This window comes from Bombus affinis, chromosome 17 (genome assembly GCF_024516045.1).
Source record: "Bombus affinis isolate iyBomAffi1 chromosome 17, iyBomAffi1.2, whole genome shotgun sequence".
Classification (NCBI taxonomy): domain Eukaryota; kingdom Metazoa; phylum Arthropoda; class Insecta; order Hymenoptera; family Apidae; genus Bombus; species Bombus affinis.
In genome coordinates this window covers 3424787-3440660 of record NC_066360.1, presented here as the reverse complement: position 1 = coordinate 3440660, position 15874 = coordinate 3424787, and the positions used below count along the sequence as shown (strand labels likewise).

Below are 15874 nucleotides of genomic sequence, written 5' to 3'. Positions count from 1 at the left end.
ACCAGGTAGAGATTATAATATTTGCAATATTATAATGCGTGGCCAGATTGCAATAATCGAACGTGCGAGTAAGTCGCTGAGTTTCCCTATTCAACAAGTATCACGTTGCTATATCTATCTTTTGTTTTTGTAATTTTCATCTCGTACGGAGAGGGCGGACCAGCGTTTGCGTAGTATTTATAATCGCATTCTCATCAGGCAGCCTCGTAAAATTCTCCATAAAATAATCTAAAGTGTATCGTTGGCCGTGGACTCTTTTAAACCGCCTTTTGTTTCCGAGGAAATTTATGTGGACGATCGATAATCTGAAAATATTGTCGAGCGTACAGTTATTCGCCGCACTGTATATACCCGCAGCAGACACGCGATTGACGTAATCCAACAATCGTCCAGCGGCGATCTACCGCGTAGAATAAAATAGCACGGTATAAATTTGATCTGGCAAATTATGATCAGCGGCCGAAATTCTTCGCTTCAGTCAGCTCGATTCATCGCCGAGCTCTTACACGCTTGTCGGCGGTAACAATTTTCGACGAGGGAGCACTCATCCTCCTTGGTCGACTGCAATTTCCTCTCTTCCGTGCTTCCGCGTCTTTCGGTATTTCTCTCCTCTCATATTCATTTTTCTCTCCATCTTATCGTCTGCCCAAGAAAATAAGATTCGTCCGTGTAACGTTCTCTGCACGTTTTTCTTCCGAATTCCATGTCATGTAACGTGTACTACTTGGATCGTTCTTTTGCACAAAGTTTTAGCGCACGATTTGCAGATGGCACGTTTATCGGACTCGATTAACCCAGGCAAAGATATCGAAGCTTCTTCCAAATTTAAAGAACATTGGAATTTCGTCCGGAAAAAGGGCGACGTAACACGAAGGTTTTGGTTTTAAGACGAGGGGAAGCTAGGGACGAAACGTTGGTAAAAAGCATTGTTTATTCAAGTTTGTTTGTTTTTTCTTGCGCCAGGTTACGTGGAAAAATAGAGTGTTTAATATTATTTTATTAAAAAATTACTAAATTTAACCGTATGCATATGTAACGCGATGAAGGAAATTTGCATAAAGTTAAATTACGCGATTAGTAAATTGGCGTTGATCATAGATTGCGAAGACATAAAATGTTGGCAAGAAATTTAGACTTAGGACGTGAAAGAATTTATTTTGTGGATATAAAAATTCAAGGCCGAAGATAGAAGCGCTTGCATGTTTAATATGCAAATGTATAATTACTGTTATTATGAAAGCAAAGTTGTAATGAAATATTTTTGAAGTATTCATGAATCAAAAGTACAATAATTAAAGCGTTCCTCGAGCAGCTTTTTAATGTTCTAATTATTACCTTGAAGGGGGCTTAACTCGTATAAATGTTAATTTCCACGATATTTTCCTGTAGCACTGCGTCAATTTAGCAAAGTTTATGAACATGGGCAAAATAATAAAAATTTTAAAGCAGGTTCTCCGCGATATATCCTACGATACAGCCACTAAAAATGTTCATACTTGAGACCTAAATTAATTCCAAAATGTATCTACGTATCGCTACAAAAAAGGAATAATCGAGCATACCTTGTGGGCAGATCTAAATACGAAACTCTTGTAAAATGAAGACAATAATTGAAAATTGACAGTAATTTCAAGAATTCCAATATTTTAAAACACAATATCAATTAGTTGTAAAATTTAACGTTTCCCATGAATAAGGAAATCTTTTTCTTGTTTCTACATGTATAGTTTCTCATCTGTTGCTACTCATGTTCTATATATGTAAATCACTTTATTCAACAAATTATTTCAATGTCAATTATTATCAATAATATGAAAAGCTCTTCTTAATCTGATTTCATAATACAAACAAATTAATCAAATACAAAGTACAGATTAATATCCAAATACTTTTTCTTGTTTTTACATGTATAGTTTCTCATCTGTTGCTATTCATGTTCTATGTATGCAAATCACTTTATTCAACAAATTATTTCAATGCCAATTATTATTAATAGTATGAAAAGCTCTTCTTAATCTGATTTCATAATACAAACAAATTAATCAAATACAAAGTACAGATTAATATCCAAATACTTTTTCTTGTTTTTACATGTATAGTTTCTCATCTGTTGCTATTCATGTTCTATGTATGCAAATCACTTTATTCAACAAATTATTTCAATGCCAATTATTATCAATAATATGAAAAGCTCTTCTTAATCTGATTTCATAATACAAACAAATTAATCAAATACAAAGTACAGATTAATATCCAAATGCTTTTTCTTCTTTTTACATGTATAGTTTCTCATCTGTTGCTATTTATGTTATATGTATGTAAATCACTTTATTCAACAAATTATTTCAATGCCAATTATTATCAATAATATGAAAAGCTCCTCTTAATCTGATTTTATAATACAAGCAAATTAATCAAATACAAAGTACAGATTAATATCCAAATGCTTTTTCTTCTTTTTACATGTATAGTTTCTCATCTGTTGCTATTCATGTTATATGTATGTAAATCACTTTATTCAACAAATTATTTCAATGCCAATTATTATCAATAATATGAAAAGCTCCTCTTAATCTGGTTTTATAATACAAACAAATTAATCAAATACAAAGTACAGATTAATATCCAAATGCTTTTTCTTCTTTTTACATGTATAGTTTGTCATCTGTTGCTATTCATGTTCTATGTATGCAAATCACTTTATTCAACAAATTATTTCAATGCCAATTATTATCAATAATATGAAAAGCTCTTCTTAATCTGATTTCATAATACAAACAAATTAATCAAATACAAAGTACAGATTAATATCCAAATGCTTTTTCTTCTTTTTACATGTATAGTTTCTCATCTGTTGCTATTCATGCTCTATGTATGTAAATCACTTTATTCAACAAATTATTTCAATGCCAATTATTATCAATAATATGAAAAGCTCTTCTTAATCTGATTTCATAATACAAACAAATTAATCAAATACAAAGTACAGATTAATATCCAAATGCTTTTTCTTCTTTTTACATGTATAGTTTCTCATCTGTTGCTATTCATGTTATATGTATGTAAATCACTTTATTCAACAAATTATTTCAATGCCAATTATTATCAATAATATGAAAAGCTCCTCTTAATCTGGTTTTATAATACAAACAAATTAATCAAATACGTAACCAAAATTAATCAAATACAAAATACAGATTAATATCCAAATGCAAATTGGAAATAAAAATCCCTTCCCAAATATAATTTACAAGGCAACAAAATTCACATCTACCTATGTTTACCAATCCAATCCAATTTTCATAATGCTACGTTTGTCTCACTGCTGATTCGAGAGTCAGTGAACTTTCTTCTTCCAGTTTCTTCTTCTCTTCTTTTTCTTTTTTTTTCTTTTTTGCAAGGCAGGGAACTTTTAGTTTCAAACGGCGCAGTAAGGGAAGAAAAATAACCGACCGGAGGATAATGGAACTTAAGCGCAGCTCGTGAGTTTTTAATGAATCTGTATAAATATTCTCAAGCCGTTTCCACAAGTGACGACCACTGCTCCTCGGTCGCTGGCCACTAAGCCTTCCAAGAATCGTCTCGCTAGCTGACTGCGAATACCCAGGACCAAGATGCGCAACTTTCAACTAACAATAAAACATATGAAACAAAGGAAACATAAATTTTTCCCTAATGAAATAAAAGTATCTCGAGTAAAATAATTTCATCGGTGTTTAATTAACGCGGGATTAAACGTGGGCTCGTGAGCGTCAGGCAGAACAATTAGACATAGTTCGAGCTCTTTCGAACAACCTCGTCTGGGAGATGGCGCGTTTTCGCTGCTTGAGTGCGTAATGAGAGGATCGTAAATGGCAGATAACGAGGATAATTACTAGAACGTAGAGATGTTTCGTAAGGGAGATTATGTGTGATAAAGTAGAGCAGCATGGTCTGGATTAAGGCGAAATTTTCGACTCAGATCTAAGGGGAAAGTGCTACGAAGTACTCACTTTATAGCAGCCACCTGAGATTCGAATAATAAGAACGTACAGCAATTGGTTCTAACTTTTTCTTCTTTTTAATTCTTTCTTCTAATTGTTTTAGAATATCAGTGGCCACTTTACACCGTGAGTCTACGGTTTTCTTAATATGATCAGCGTTAGACAAACTTCTATTTTAACAGCAAAATACTAATAAAAATTAAGAATGAAATTTAATTCGTAATGTCTTCTTCTTTTTAATTCTTTCTTTTAATTGTTTTAGAATATCAGTGGCCACTCTACACTGTGAGTCTACGATTTTCTTAATATGACCAGCGTTACAAACTTCTATTTTAACAGCAGACTACGAATAAAAATTAAGAATGAAATTTTATTCACCAGTGATGAACAAATATCCCGTAGAATTTATTCGAATAAGAAATTTAATTCGTAATGTCTTCTTCTTTTTAATTCTTTCTTTTAATTGTTTTAGAATATCAGTGGCCACTCTACACTGTGAGTCTACGATTTTCTTAATATGATCAGCGTTAGACAAACTTCTAATTTAGCAGTAAAATACTAATAAAAATTAAGAATGAAATTTAATTCGTAATGTCTTCTTCTTTTTAATTCTTTCTTTTAATTGTTTTAGAATATCAGTGGCCACTCTACACTGTGAGTCTACGATTTTCTTAATATGACCAGCGTTAGGAAAACTTCTATTTTAATAAAAATTGAGAATGAAATTTTATTCACCAGTGATGAACAAATATCCCGTAGAATTTATTCGAATAAGAAATTTAATTCGTAATGTCTTCTTCTTTTTAATTCTTTCTTTTAATTGTTTTAGAATATCAGTGGCCACTCTACACTGTGAGTCTACGGTTTTCTTAATATGATCAGCGTTAGACAAACTTCTATTTTAACAGTAAAATACTAATAAAAATTAAGAATGAAATTTAATTCGTAATGTCTTCTCCTTTTTAATTCTTTCTTTTAACTGTTTTAGAATATCAGTGGTCACTTTACACTGTGAGTCTACGATTTTCTTAATATGATCAGCGTTAGACAAACTTCCATTTTAACAGCAGACTACGAATAAAAATTAAGAATGAAATTTTATTCACCAGTGATGAACAATTATCCTGTAGAATTTGTCTGAATAAAAATTTAATCGAATATCTTATTCGGATAAATTAATACTTACATGTAATTAAATAGAATTAAATATTATGTATATTGGTATTTATGTATTATATTGAGAATGGTCATGGTACTGAAAAATAGTTCTGTTCAATTGTTGTAATATTGAATTTTATATCACATCGACTAAACTATTTATAATTGTTACGAGCGCTGTTACTTCGCGCTACAACGTGCGTTGTAAAAATATTTGCCTTGAGAGAGGAAAAAAAAAATGAAATAAAAATCTGTACAAACGATGACACACTGTCACATGCATCACGCAAACTTTCGAAGGATATATTGGTAACGAATTTCACGCGTCACGGGTCGAACACCGATCGTGAAAGAACGAACGCGTATGAATTACGCACTACGTGAACGCGTCGATTCGTCACGCACAGTTTTACATTTGTCACCGATACGTTCCGTTTATATCGCTCGCGATGTCCGATTAGAAATTGGAAAAACGAGCAGCCAAGGGAAGAAACGGTTAATTAACACATACACATGCACGCTCGACAATTTCCAGCTTTGTTTTCCGCTAACAAACAGTAAAAGAAGCAAGTTTCTTTACAATTATTTATTTATACAAATGATATATTTGACGTAATATTACGTAGTTTGAGAAGAAATATTCTCGCGTAAGAACAATAGCAACGAGTGGTTTTTAAGAATACTGTTTATCCTAATTAATGGTTGTATGAGACTGGGCCTATTTGCAATGTAAATAGCATAATCTTCAAGTACAAACGTAATTTCTTGAATTCAGTTTTCGTGGTTTGACAGTGTCAGATGTACTTTGACAGTGTAACCACGTGCGAGAGTAGTCAGAGTGGAAAAGTGTGAAGAAATCTTTTTCAAAAGTCGGTAGTTTAGTCGCTAGGGACTCGAGCTATTTTTGAAAGAGGAACAGGACAAAAGTTTGGAAGAAAAGTTGACTTTCTTCGACGGATAAATATTGCTGAAACACCAGATTGATATTATCTGCTGTAGTAACTTTATGGTTTCGTTGCTTAAGAGTAGCTACATATTTATAAATTGCTTTTTACAGGAAATATTTCATCGTGAAAGATTTACGTTTAAATATGCTCGTGTAACAAATTATAAAACAAATGTGCAAACAGCGCCATTTATAATAAAAATTTCCTCGCTGGTAAATGAAATAAATAACAGCGTAACGTTTCGTGTTTCAGGTGATTCCACGCAATTAGATCTCGATGGATTGCTGTATATCGGCGGTGTGGGTGCTCCATTTGCACCCCTAACAGTCCCTCCAGTACTATGGACAGGTGCCTTGAGACAGGGTTATGTCGGTTGCATGAGGGATCTTGTCATAAACGGCCAACCAATAGATATAGCTGGATACGCTCAGCAACAGGATTCTGGTAAGAGACTATTCCATATTTTATAGTCGAGCACGAACATCGAGTTTCCATTTCGTTGAGAATAATGTAGCTTGTCAATCTTCTGATCGTTGATCCTCGAAACATCGAAGTTTGCAAAGTATACTTTACGCCAGATTGCAATTTGTTGTGTCAGGATTGTATATATATATATATCATAGTGGAAGAGATTTCATGGAGGAATTACAAAAATTTAAGTTTCCTTATTTAAAATCACTTTTACTTCAGAATAATAATTCTAGGAATTATTGATGGTATTACAGATTTTCTTTTTTGGAAATAAATAATTATGTTTTGATTCTTTAATTTGTAAAATTAGTACTTGGTGTTGGTAAGCTACATAATTTTACTGATTCATTCAAGAGTTAATTAATCATTTTGTTTGTCTTATCAAGTTTATTGAATTGTTATGAGTAGATATATATTTTAACAGTAAAGACTTTTCATTAGAGTTTGATTTATTTTTCATTGTAACATCGTGACATTTATTTAATGTATTTTTCAATTATAAAATTCTTTAATGATACATTGTTATTTGGAGAATAGGTTTAAAAAGATAATATAAAATATTGCTTATATGGATATAAAAGAGGACGATATACTACAAAAATAAGATAAAGTAGTTTTTATAATAGCGTTCTACTTTGTGCAAAACAGCCGCAAAATGTTGACCTAATTGTACACCTTCGTGTATCGTACAATATGTATAGTACATATATTGTGTTTACCAGTTTCTTCATATTTTACCATTAAAGAAACATGTTTACCTCTACAGTAGAATAATCTTGCTACACGCAAAACCAATAAAAATAATGTTACTGAACATTGACATACAAGTATCATTATATCAATATTCATACTATACAAAACCTATACATTGTATACATATAATTATACGTAATTTGTATTATAAACTATAATTTAATTAACATTAACATTGTTGTAACATGTAACTACCTTTTACCCTTTTTTTTTTTTTTTTTTTTTTTTTTTTTTAAGAAAAACAAAATGAAACATAATGACAAAGCATTGAACAGTAAGGTAGAAGAAATAAAAACAACGATATTAATGGCTAAATATTTTATTTAAATATTTTAATGTTGTTTATTGTTGCGAAATATGGTTAAAAAATAAGAACATAAAAAATCGGAACAAAAAAAAATGTATTTTTAATGATAAAAAAAGTTTTCGCTGCGGACAGGATTCGAACCTGTGCGGGCATAGCCCATCAGATTTCGAGTCTGACTCCTTAACCACTCGGACACCACAGCATCTGTCCAACCAATACTCTCTTTCGTTATTTATCCAGTTTTCTGACACGTTCACTAATTCTCTTCTTTACGTAAATGTTAGTTTTTACATATTTCACTAATTAAAAAATATATTTAGTATTCGTACTGATATACGTAACATTATTTTGTTCAACGATATTCATCAGCATTTGACACTTTCATACCAATGTACATCTGGAAAAATACTTTTCTGTGTGGATTTGGTTAATCCAAATCGGTCATCGATCATTAATTATACATAGAACGAACTTCCGTTCATACTGTCATTCGATATTTATAAACTGAATATTTATTTAAGCTGCGAGCCAACATTTAGAATTAATCTTACGTAATATTGATCCTCGGTGAATATTTCAGGAAAATTCCAATTCGAACCTAATACCCAATTTGATATTTATAATACGAATTTTCGATTTTGAGCGCGACAGTCGTCTGTGTAATTTAATTCCGTCGTGTTCCATTTCTATTTTAATTCGACCACGTACTTTCGTTCGTCTATTGGGTTGGCAACTAAGTGATTGCGGATTTTGTCGTAAGATGGTAATGGCAATATCCGCAATCACTTAGTTGCCAACCCAATACAACTGCGAATAATTCAGAATCGTTTTTAATAATTTTCTAACTTTATAATCCTCGTATAATCCTGATGTTTCGCTGATGTAGTCTATCGATTATTAAGTTACAAAAATAGTATAGTAATTATTCTTTGAACCTAATGTCCAATTTGATATTTATAATATGAATTTTCCATTTGTATTTTAATTCATCCACGTACTTTCGATCGTCTATTGGGTTGGCAACTAAGTGATTGCGGATTTTGTCATAAGATGGTAATGACAAAATCCGCAATCACTTAGTTTCCAACCCAATACAACTGCGAATAATTCAGAATCGTTTTTAATAATTTTCTAACTTTATAATCCTCGTATAATCCTGATGTTTCGCTGATGTAGTCTATCGATTATTAAGTCACAAAAATAGTATAGTAATTGTTCGTCGAATCTAATGTCCAATTTGATATTTATAATATGAATTTTCCACTTGTATTTTAATTCGTCCACGTACTTTTGTTCGTCTATTGGGTTGGAAACTAAGTGATTGCGGATTTTGTCATAAGATGATAATGGCAATATCCGCAATCACTTAGTTGCCAACCCAATACAACTGCGAATAATTAAGTTTTTAATAATTTTCTTACTTTATAATCCTTGTATAATCCTGATGTTTCGCTGATGTAGTCTATCGATTATTAAGTTACAAAAATAGTATAGTAATTATTCTTTGAACCTAATGTCCAATTTGATATTTATAATATGAATTTTCCATTTGTATTTTAATTCGTCCACGTACTTTCGTTCGTCTATTGGGTTGGCAACGAAGTGATTGCGGATTTTGTCATAAGATGGTAATGACAAAATCCGCAATCACTTAGTTACAACCCAATACAACTGCGAATAATTCAGTTTTTAATAATTTTCTTATTTTATAATCCTTGTATAATCCTGATGTTTCGCTGATGTAGTCTATCGATTATTAAGTTACAAAAATAGTATAGTAATTATTCTTTGAACCTAATGTCCAATTTGATATTTATAATATGAATTTTCCATTTCTATTTTAATTCGTCCACGTACTTTCGATCGTCTATTGGGTTGGCAACTGCGAATAATTCAGGATCACTTTTAATAATTTTCTTTCCACAATTTTCTATTTTTATAATCCTCGTATATTCCTGATGTTTGGCTGATGTAGTCCGTTGATTATGAAGTGACAAAAATGGTATAGTAATTATTCTTTGAACCTAATGTCCAATTTGATATTTATAATATGAATTTTCCATTTGTATTTTAATTCGTCCACGTACTTTTGTTCGTCTATTGGGTTGGAAACTAATTGATTGCGGATTTTGTCATAAGATGGTAATGGCAATATCCGCAATCACTTAGTTGCCAACCCAATACAACTGCAAATAATTCGGAATCGCTTTTAATAATCTTCTTTCCACAATTTTCTATTTTTATAATTCTCGTATAATCCTGATGTTTGGCTGATGTAGTCTGTCGATTATTAAGTCACAGAAATAGTATAGTAATTGTTATAGTAATTATTCGTCGAACCTAATGTCCATTTTCATATTTATAATATAAATTTTTCACTTTGAACGCGATAGTCTTTTTTATTTAATTCCATCGTGCTCCATTTCTATTTTAATTCGTCCACGTACTTTTATTCACCTATTGGGTTGGAAACTAATTGATTGCGGATTTTATCAATACTACCTAATGACAAAATCCGCAATCACTTAGTTGCCAACCCAATACATCTATGAATAATTCAGGATCACTTTCCACAATTTTCTATCTTTATAATCCTCGTACAATCCTGATGTTTGGCTAATGTAGTCTGTCGATTATTGAGTCACAAAAATAGTATAGTAATTATTCGCCTAACGACGTTACTGGTCGTATAGGATGTCACTGGTGTCAGTGAAGTGTTGAGTGGGATGGGAAAACTTGAACCAAGAGCAATTGTCACTGTCTACGTAATTTCGTTTCTCTGGACAATTTTGCAGGAGCTGTCAGACCGGCTTGTCACACTCAAACGTCCCACTGTGCTTCACAACCCTGCATGCACGGTAGCCATTGTCTCGAGGGTTGGAACAGGTTTCACTGCGATTGTACCGGAACACAATACACTGGTCCTACTTGCGGAAAAGGTAAAGAATTTTTCTTATAACGTCGCTTCTTGCTCTATGCACCTCGTACGATATGCGATATATAAAAATTTTATACGTTGAATGGTAATCGTAAAGGTAACATGTGACGTGTTAATACGCACAGTTATGCTTACTCGTTAATACGCACCGTAATTGCGTTTCTAACGAAAATCATGATTTTCACGATGGAGTTTGAATAATGCTATTTAAATTATCCGAGCAACGAGTTGCCAGTGTAACGTGATAATCCTGCGAGATAATAAGATAATGCATTCTAATGCAATATTATTACAGGCGTAATAGCGGCACACTTATTTCCATTACTTTTATTCACATTATTTCGTTATCCTCGATTTTTATCGTTCGCGTTTCGTTCGAAATAAACAAAATTACACACATCATATTATTACGTTATATTAGCTTGGCAAAAAAATTCCTCTCGTTTTATAGGGAAATAACAGATGCGCTTTGCTTTATATCGTTTTTATTAAATTACGTATGATCTATTTTGTTCTAATTAAAAACACACACGTTTTATAGATCAGGTTTCACTGTATAAAGACGTATAAAATTGTATAGAGATGCATCGTTCGTAAAAGAAAGACTTTTACGGAATAACCCAAGATATTATTAGCGCATTTACGTTCGTACAAATCAGCTGATCTTCTTTCTGTTTTCATCCAGACGCATCAACGTTGCACCTGAACGGGACGCAACAAATGACAGCGTTGATGCCAGAGGATTCGAAAACTCAGACCGAGGAGATTGTAGTTCGTTTCAAAACCACCAGACCACGTGGTCTTCTGCTAGCAACGAGTTTGGAAAACAGTTCGGATCGACTGCAAATCTACTTGGAAGAAGGCAAAGCGAAGATGCTGATTCACATCGGGGACAAGGAGAAGGTGAGTCGACGTGTTTCCAATTTTCCGCAAATTCCTTCCTAATCGAAAAAGAAATGGGAAATCGTTTATTTCATGCGCCAGATACACGCGCAAACGTGTAATATTTTACACATAAATCATATTTGAAGCTTTATCAAAGAGTTGTAATAAAAAGAATATATACAAATCTACAATCGACATAATCGTCAGCGGAGTGAAACTCCGTTTTTGTCGCGTACGAAACTCACAGCGCTGAAAGATCCCAACGTGGTCATCAACCGTGCAACTCTCAGTTTCAAAACGTTCGCCGTTTTTGCCCCTACAAAACTGCCAATGGTAAAAAGTTGAATTTATTACTACGAGCATTAATCGACTATGAATTTATAGCACTGTCGAAGAAACCGATTTGATTTCCATCGCTTTCTAATCCGCCTTCATCGACGTGCTCAGATGATCCGTGTTGCCTTCATATCACAGCAGCTGATGTTTGACGAGCAGCTTCGATTTACGAATTGACGAACGTCGCCATCTCAAATTTCCTTCTCCGAAAGATACGACGACGTTACATCGAGGATTAACGTGACATTAGAAAGAAAACACGAAGATGAACTTTGGTCAGATCTTGGCCAGCTCGATACTTGTGATGTTCTTAGTTGAAAATGCTACCTTTTTGGGAGAACTACCTGCTACGCTGGGTGCCTGCCGGTATTGTTTAAGCCGGTCTCGTTAGAGATCCGAGAACATCGTGGTACCGGTAGAAATAACACAGTAGAATACTGTAAAAGAATATTTCGTTACGTAAAGCATTTCAGCCTTTTTGCGGTGAAGTTGTTTCTCTTACCACAGTGCCACCAACAGCGTAATATTCAAAGAAGAAGCTTTGGTAAGGGAGGGATGCTGGTCTAAAACCAAAAGCCTTTCAACGAGATGTTTCGTGATTTAATTAGTTACGAGACTCGCGGCTAGGCTAAGAAAAAACGAAAGGGGATTTGCTGTTGTCAGATTTAGACTTTGCTACCTTTCGACCTTATGTTGAAGTTGTTACGTTAACTAGGTATGCGAGCATTCGCTTAGTTTTTACAGAGTACGCCATTTTATTTTCTTCTCTATTATTGTCATTGTATGTAATATTAGTTGTTATTATTACTATTGTTATATACAATACACTGCCACTTAGAGCTTAATCAGAAGTGGAAATGGCACATTGGTAAATGGTAACTCTGTTCTGTGCTATTTACCAGGACAAAATTGATTTGAGGTACAAGATTATGACTTTCTCATTTTTCTTTCCCAATCTGCCGCTCAACAGCCGCTTTAAGCTTAGGAAACGTGCCGACAGAATCGGGAAACTGCGCAGATGAAGAGGACGATGCGAGCTCAGACGATTGCGAAACTATAAACTCTCGCTCTTAAAATAAATATGGTTCGTGTGCATGGTGGATTCTTAGTAGCAACGTGCGAGGCATTTGGCGGTGCTCGGAGCAAATTGAAATCCGCAGGTTCCGTGGTACGCGATAACGCATGAAAATTCCAACGACCTTGCTCATCCCGTGCACCATCGTAATTCATCGGTTCATTCGGCTGGTTTTTCCGCGATGGAATAAATTGACTGTAAAAATTCAAATCGAACGAAAATAGACGCGGCCGATAGAGCCACGTGTATTCATAATTCATAGCTCGCCCGGAGCTCCAAGTCCTCCGGCGGAAGGTGCTGTTGGAACAGAGAGACGCTAGACGTTGCACCGGTGCATATAATATTCAATCGTGAAATAATAGTTTGCTTCCTGTACCCAACTGGATCCTGGGTTCTCGTAAACTGATTCCTGGTTTAAAAGACTCTGATGGACCAAACTGTTATCGAAAGAACACCTGCAGAGTCTTCTGCTCGACCCTCACGACAGAATTTAGATTCATAAATTCACGTGTTTATTATTGCGATTAAAGAGAATGGAACTTAAGTAGCAGCAGGTTTGTTTTACGACGAGTACTCTGTTTTAAATATTTCCTACTCTTTTGCAGATGTTGTGCAGTTTTGCACATTACATGGATTTTGTAGACTACCGGATAATTAAAAAATAATGCTTGTCTAAGAACTGCTTGACAGAGGCGTGCACGTCTGGACATTACACAAAGGATGAGCTGTTTTCTACATTTTTCACATTTAACTCTTGGATGGCGATAGAGCAACGAGTAATTCAGAGGTTCAAGATCATTTTAGAAAATAATGTCCTAAGAGACAGCTGACAAATCTTGTACTGTACAAAGGATGGTTAGAAGCAAGTCACAAAAGAATGTTCAGTATAGAATGATAAAAAGCTGCAAGAAGATAACAACATTTGTATCATCACCAGAAGAAGAAAGAAAACGATAAAAAGATGGTAGCAAGAGTGGAAGCTTAAAAGCAGGCACACGAGGATACTGTGATAATTGTCAGGGTGTATCTTGTCATACGTTCTGCCGTTTATTTCTCCATAATACTGCGACGAGCGTTGCAGTTTCCATTGGAGGAAAGTCGGCACGCTCTGTGTTCGTTATTTAATCAATGCGGCTGTCTGCTCGCTTCATTTTACCCGAGTCCAATGTGTGCTTCGTGTCACCAGACGTTTCGCCCTTCTGCAAACTGGAACCGCGAATGCGAGCAGCTTATGTACGTTGAAACAACATTGTGCAAGCGTACAGAACGCCGCGTGCTTGCAAGTTGCCAGCGAGTTGTTTCCAATTGCAGTGTCTGTCAAATTTCGAATACGCCAAGAGTCAGGGGAACGCGTTTCTTCGGCTGTTGAGCCAAAAACGAGATTAAAGTGGCGAATGATCTTGGGAAAGATTTGCTATTCTCTTTAAATAGCCAGACAATAGCGTCGATATAACAATGTATCAATATTATAATAATTAACGAAATGATAACGTAAATGTTTCAAGCAGTTGTTTACGAATTACGTATAAAGCTCGATAACGTGAAATAAACATTTAATCGGCAGATTCTGATAAAATGCTGTAAAATACATCAGACACCGTCATCGACGTAATTACAGTCAGTGGAAACATTTATGCAATTTCTCATAGTGAACGTTTTCTAATTGAAATATTGCGAAATCGAAACGAATAATTTCCACTTTAATTTGATCAACTAATTTCCAATGTGTTTGAAACGCGTTTATTTCGATTGGATCAGCGTGTGCTTTACAGCTTCGACTATGTTTGATGCGGTTACGTGCTGGAATGTTCAGTGCCAGACAAGTAACTGACGTACAAGCGTTGCAAAGATTGTTGTAAAAAGTCGAAGGCAGAGAAATTATTATATAAATATTATGTCCCTTTTCCTAGGAATAATTGCCTGCATATTTTATTATATTAATTAATATTTAACGTATGACTAAATATTAATTACATACATTTTTCATTATATAACATTTGGAATAAGTTAATAATTCTTAGAGCTGTTAATAGCTTCTCCAAGATTTTTACATTGTTTAAATAATATTAAGGGCACCTATTCTGGGCAAAATATTTGAAAATCTAATAGAAAATGCTGGCAACTTTTGAGCAGGGACCGTGCGTTGGAAGATAAAAAGAACAGTAGTTAGGCGTGCAAGTAATTTTGAATTAAAATTTCATTCAATTTGACGCCGTTTGAACAAATCTCCTTGGATATTATGTTAGACGTTTCGAATGTTGTTAGCGAACAGATTCGTCGGTGAAAATCGAGTTCGGAATACAGTTGCGAGCGCACACATTCCCATTCCCGGTGGAAACTAGTCGAAGCTGTAGAATACAACCGTGTGCGATTAGAGGAGGCTGTAATTTACGTTTATGTTTCAATCTCGGCCTCTACACGGTCTCGATAATTGAACGGAATAATTGATACGATAATGAACATTTCAATTACCCTGGCCAACCGTGAATTCTCTTACAATTATATGTATATAGCAAGTCTGTATATATTAAGAAAAATTTTCATACGTAACGTCGTAGCTCATAAAGAGAATGGAGCTAAAAAATAAGAGAAATGGGTCTAATAATTAAAGATTGTAAGGGAAAGACGCGATAAATCGTATTATTCTCTGATCGTATTGTTTTACAGAGAAACAACTTGAGGTTACAACTGTCGAGTAATTTCATACTAAGTCAATAGGATATTTTATCTTGCGTTGTGAAAGCTCTGTTTTCATTTCGACTTGGCTGCTGAAAGCTTTCAAACGTTAAATTACTACGACCATAAGCGAAAGAAAGTTGAGAAAGTACAGAGTGCTTGGAAGAATTCCTAGAGGCAGATTATTTCACTGTTTTATCCTGCGTACATAAACATAATGTGATTATAAACATAAAACATAATTATTTTTTCTGCAACTGTCTAATATACGACAAATGAAACTGAATTTTGCCGACTGTACACTGTACGTGTATATCTGCCACTGTACAAAATATCTCGATTCAG

General features: G+C 34.0%; 1 protein-coding gene and 1 non-coding gene across 11 annotated transcripts in view; one reads left to right on the top strand and one right to left on the bottom strand.

Annotated features, from left to right (window-relative positions):
• LOC126926018 (neurexin-1) overlaps positions 1-15874 on the top strand; it is a 659019-nt gene that overhangs the window by 458784 nt on the left and 184361 nt on the right. For all 10 annotated transcript variants that reach the window (XM_050742092.1, XM_050742091.1, XM_050742090.1 and 7 more), the window contains 3 exons: positions 6341-6532; positions 10415-10558; positions 11243-11460. In XM_050742092.1, the coding sequence (XP_050598049.1) occupies positions 6341-6532; positions 10415-10558; positions 11243-11460 (554 nt within the window). The remainder of the gene's footprint in view (positions 1-6340; positions 6533-10414; positions 10559-11242; positions 11461-15874) is intronic.
• Trnas-cga (transfer RNA serine (anticodon CGA)) lies at positions 7740-7821 on the bottom strand. Its single transcript has one exon. It is a non-coding gene; the product is annotated as a tRNA-Ser (tRNA).